General features: G+C 41.9%; 1 protein-coding gene across 1 annotated transcript in view; it reads right to left on the bottom strand.

Moving 5' to 3' along the window:
• Window positions 1-1707: 1707 nt before the first annotated feature.
• Window positions 1708-5557, bottom strand: part of LOC106806213 (monocarboxylate transporter 12-B-like) — a 14884-nt gene continuing 11034 nt past the window's right edge. The window contains exons 4-7 of the mRNA XM_014808087.1: window positions 4664-4963; window positions 4112-4618; window positions 2271-2423; window positions 1708-1930 (exon numbers count right to left, since the gene is read on the bottom strand). Of these exons, the coding sequence (XP_014663573.1) occupies window positions 1911-1930; window positions 2271-2423; window positions 4112-4618; window positions 4664-4963 (980 nt within the window). The 3' untranslated portion in view covers window positions 1708-1910. The remainder of the gene's footprint in view (window positions 1931-2270; window positions 2424-4111; window positions 4619-4663; window positions 4964-5557) is intronic.

The raw sequence follows: 5557 nt of genomic DNA, 5'->3' as shown, positions 1-5557 counted from the left end.
GTGTGTGCGTGCGTGCGTGCGTGTGTGCTTGCGTGTGTGTGTGTATGTAATGTATGTGTGTGTGTGTGTGTGTGTGTGTGTGTGTGTGCGCATGCATGTGCATGTGCGTGTGTGTGTGTGTGTGTGTGTGTGTGTGTGTGCGTGTGCACGTGCCACTTGTTTAGACTGCGTACTTTTTTACCGAATGATATAGGTGATAATTGTTTTTTATTAACTCCTGGTGATATGTGTATGTGATCATTAATGTGATCTCTGTCTTTACTTCACTGTGGCTGGTAACGTTGTGTTTGATAGCCACGTTATCGTTCAGACCATGATTCAGCACCTTAATGCCTCAATCATTATTATGCATGTATAGTGCCTTTTTAATTGATAGAGCTAATAATACCTAGGTATTATTAGCTCTTGTTTATATGCATGTAGGCACACGCATAAAAATTCGCGTTACCTAATGTCTAATAAAATAACTACAACCTCTTTGTAACCCTTATCCATAAATTTCTCTTGCACCAGCTATTCGCAAACCATAAAATTGTTTAAAGCCGCACTATGCGCATCCAAACGCTAATTTCTCCAGTACTAGACTAGCAAATACTTCGTGTCATGCATAATCACACTACATTATGGCAAAATAAACTCTAGTTCTTCCCATTTCACTGCGCGTTTGCTTAAAACCCACAAGAAATAGGTGCGAAATCTGGTAATCTGGCGCCAACGCCGACTTGTTTGCCAAACAATTTAGCCTCGAAGCGGTTAGGTGACGTCACATGTTTTTATCTTTGCTACACCCGTACCGCTGTACCGCAGCACCGCTGCACGGTTGCTTGGGAGAGCAACGCGAAACTGTCAACAACATCGGAGAATTTGAACAACATTGGAGGTATTTTCAAATGCCTTTTATAAGACAACGCGCAGTGAAATGGGAGGAACTAGAGTTTATTTTGTCATAAGGTAGTATGATTCTGCATGACACGAAGTATTTGCTAGTCTAGTACTGGAGAAATTAGCGTGTAGATCGATGCGCATAGTGCGGCTTTAACGATTTTATGCACATCAGAAATGACCTCATGTATAGTTCGCTATAAGGCAGCCATTGTCGCGGTACAATTACGTAGCAATTTAAAATCCTGCTTTATCATATACCAACCCCAATGTTATCAGGAGTGTATAATATAGACTCTATACTATCTACACTATCTATAGATTCTATACTATCCATACTATCTATAAACAGGAGCTAATAATGATAAATTTGTCATTATTAGCGCCTGCTATAAAGTATATATAGGGTCTATATTATACACTCCTGATGTTATAACCCTGCTTGTTTTACCCTATTATTGGAGTAAATTATAATCTTGAATGAGACGCAATGTCAAAAAAGCGAGAAATTGCACGATATCGTGGTAATATAATGGAATTTCGATCTATCACATTACTTTTCACAACTGCAATGATTGTGTGGCAACAAGACTACGTGAACGTCAGAACTATATCACAGTCTGATCGTATAGAGAGCGGCCCATGCGACGTGATGATGACGACGACGACGACGACGATGATGATGATGATGATGGTGGTGGTGATGATGATGATAATGTTGATGATGATGATGATGATGATGACGATGATGATGATTATGATAATGACGATGGTGATGATGATGATGATGATGATGGTGATGATGATGATGATGATGATGATGGTGATGATGATGATGATGATGATGGTGATGATGATGATGATGATGATGATGATGATGACGACAATGTCCATAGAGTATTATGTTTGTTTTTCCGTAGCTGTTGCGCCGCGCTAACAGTGTCTCTGCGATGATCAGGACAGGTTCGATACGATTGTTATTTCTTGTTGCTGAGGTGTCCATCGAACCGGAATTGCCGCTCTTCTTTTCATACACTTGCAAGTTTACCTGCAGCATGAACAGCGTTAGATAATTAAATGTGAAATTAGGCGTTAATACTTAACAATTTTAGGCGTTAAATGAATAACAAAATGCAGTCAACTAGCCAGGCAACATTTTTCTAATCTATGGATAGTCATGTGTACATTAACTGAATAAATACTACTTGTATTCTGTTATCGGGAAACTTATCAGCAATCGCTTATTCACGCGCCAATGCCCATTTCCTCGACATATATAACCAGGAGCTAATAATAATACATGTATTATATAGCTCTTGATGTTACTCGATCTTGACCCTGTTTATCGGTCGTATCTAATCGAACGTAATCGTTTAGTCAATGTTTACATTTCTCGTAGGCAGCGCGTGGCGGCATTCCTGTCGGCTTCTGTGTATCGGAGAGGTGCGGGACGAGAAACATCATGATGCTACTTGCCACCGTCAGCGACGAGGCTAGATAGAACGCTGCTTGGAACGAACCTGTTTTCTCCACCATCCAGCCTAAAAAACATTATACTTACTGACATAAAAAATAGAATAAAATGTACTCACATCGAGTAGGTTCATTCGACTCGTTTTTGGTGAACCACCATTGGTCTAAAAACAATAAGCTAGTAACGCAACGATAAGCAAGTGAACGGAAACTACCGCATATGCTTAGGTGAACCAAATAGGTATTGGTGTTAGTGTAGAATAGTTTCATGTTTTATGTGCAAGTAAGCTATTAAACTGTCATGCCAATGTTTATCTTTGTATGTAATTACTATGCCGAACTTCTTATATTCCTTTATAGATGCGTTTCTATTCTTCAAACAGCATAGAAAACGTTCTACCGTGCAAGAGTTCCGGAATATGGGGGTTGTTTTCCGTACCCGCGTGTTAATTGTTATGCAAAAATGCGCTATAAAATTCATTTATGAAAAGTTCATAGCGCTAGTAATTCGTAATCATGATAAAGCCGTAACTATATCTAATTAGGACTTACGTAATAGAGATCTCTATTAGATATCTCTGTTATGTCATTCCTTATAATAACATATGATAACAGATAAATTCAATGTAATGCCGTATATACAATATACGTAACAACAACGGCAATAACAAAAAGAAGAACAATAAAAACAAAAATGCAACAACAACATGAAGCAACACGCGTAAAGCTGGGTTTACACTATCAACTTTCTGTTAAAAAGTTGACGAGCTGATAAACTTTTCAACTAATCGACCGAAAGTCGGCAGTGTAAAACGTAAACTTTGAGCGCTCAACATGTTGATAGCAACTAGTTGAGAGAGTAGAACATTTCTATCGTCTCAACTTTTGGTCAGCGAGTTGATCAATTTTTTTGCCACTCAGCCACTCTGATAATAGCGTTTTTGCTATCGGCGCCACACTGGCGCGAATCAACACGTGCAAAAATGCGTATATCCACGTTGCCCAGCGCGCACACTGCGGGTCATATATTATCAGGAGTGTATCAATACACTCCTGATATGACTGATATACTCCTGATTACAATCCTGATACACTCCTGATACACTCCTGATACACTCCAATTGATACACTCCTGATATTATGTTAAAACGTTTGCCGACTCACGGTCGATAACGTAAAACCTTTGAACATCTGATAGAAAGGTTAATAGACCGTTGAAAAACTTATCAACTCGTCGCCTTTTCCATAGTGAAGAAGCTACACAATGTTATTGCGAGTTTTTTTTTTAGCTATGATAGTTATAATTACAGTCTGTACGCTGTAAGTTTTTAATGCTGTCAATTTCGCGAAGTTCGCGTGAAGGAGAAAATAAAAATGAAGAACGCTCTGTTTTGGGCCTCGGCATTAATTTCTTATATAAAGTTGAACCATCCTGAATTCAAACGCAATCACCGCTGCTCCGGCTACACGATATAAAATGTCTCTCACTAAAGAACAAAATAATTCGCCTTGATTTCTAATGATTGCAGACACTTCAATCAGTCGTGCTCGCATGATGATGATGATAATGATGATGATGATGATGATGATGATGATGACGATGATAACGACGACGACGATGATGATAATTATGCTGCTGCTGCTGATGATGATGATGATGGTGATGATGATGATGATGATAAGAATAATTTATGTACATAGCATTTTAAGTAGACCGTGCTGTTAAAATAAACACCACCCACTATAGAACTCTTACCCGCTATCGGAGGACCTATCATGTTGCCGACTCCGTTTGAGATCATCAGATATCCAAAGGTGGATACAAGTGTCTCGACGCCGAACATGTCCGCAGTTATTATGGGCAGTATTCCGCACTGCATGCCCAGAAATAGTCCGAACAGCGTCGAAAAGGCGGCGTACCACTCGAAGCTGAGTCCGTCAATGACGTACAAACAGATGACGATGCCGTATAGGCACGTAGAGACGTTGTACAAGTACATGCGATTGCACAGCTTGTGCGTGCCCAGTAGTCCAGCTATGGGACGCCCGATGGTGTTCGTGATGGCTATGATAGACAACATTACGACCGCCTCCATCTTCGGGAAGTTCTGGTTCGTGCATAGGTAGTCGACGATGATGACGAAGACGATGATGAATCCGGCGTTCCACAGCAAGTTGTTACACCAGAGCACGAGGAAACGTACGTCCTTCAGCACAGCAACGTCCAAGTTGCACAGCTGCGAGAGCGTTTTCTTTGCTTCACCACCTCCCCTTCCTTCGTCTTCTTCGTCTTCTTCTCCCCCTCCTCCTCCTTCTGCTGTTGCTACTCCTCCGTTTCCTCTTGCTCTGCCGCCTGCGGCAACTTCGTAGAAGTCGGGCGGTCTCATTAGAGCGCCGGTGATGCACATCTGGAGACACAGTCCGGAGGTGGCCAGCATGGCTCCCTGCCAGCCGAGCTTCTCCATGATGATCTGTGAGAGCGGCGCGTAGAGGAGACAACCAGTGCCGACCCCGGCCTGCACCACAGACAAGGCGATCGAGCGCCATCTGGCGAAGTAGAGTCCAACCATGGCGACGCTGGGCGTGTAGGCGAGGCCGAACCCAAGGCCTGTAACAATATCACACATGTTATAGTTAGAGGCAAGTGCATACAGTCGTTGGCATTTTAGATTCGTGAAGCACCCGCACACGCACTCACACGGATGTACGCACGCACGCACGCAAATACATGCGTACTCACATAAACACCATAACAAACACACAAGCGTGCGCCCGCGCGAACGCACACACACACACACACACACACACACACACAACTTATTGTTTTTATTTAAGCAAAATAATGAATAGAATATTAATCTTTTAACAAATAAAAACATTCATTAATTAGACCTGTCGTTATGCTTTAATCTTTCACGTGTTTCGCGTGATATGCGAATGGCTTCCCACCAAAACAGCACCAACTATCAAGCACAAACTATGTTCAATATGTGTATGCTCGATGTCTATCAACTACGCATATCTCCATTCTACATAAAGAAAGCTTCCTGCAGGCCCGTAGTGCATGGCCGCCCCGGCAGCACGGCACTACCGTGGCACTATTTTGAAAAAAAAATTCTGCAGGGAACCAGGGAGCAACATATACCAAAAGATAAAACCCCGGGGGGGCACTCACCCCACATTATGGTAGGCATGTGCCACT

The sequence above is a fragment of the Priapulus caudatus genome, unplaced genomic scaffold, assembly GCF_000485595.1.
Source record: "Priapulus caudatus unplaced genomic scaffold, Priapulus_caudatus-5.0.1 Scaffold148, whole genome shotgun sequence".
Lineage (NCBI taxonomy): Eukaryota > Metazoa > Priapulida > Priapulimorpha > Priapulimorphida > Priapulidae > Priapulus > Priapulus caudatus.
This window is presented reverse-complemented; position numbering and strand designations above follow the sequence as displayed.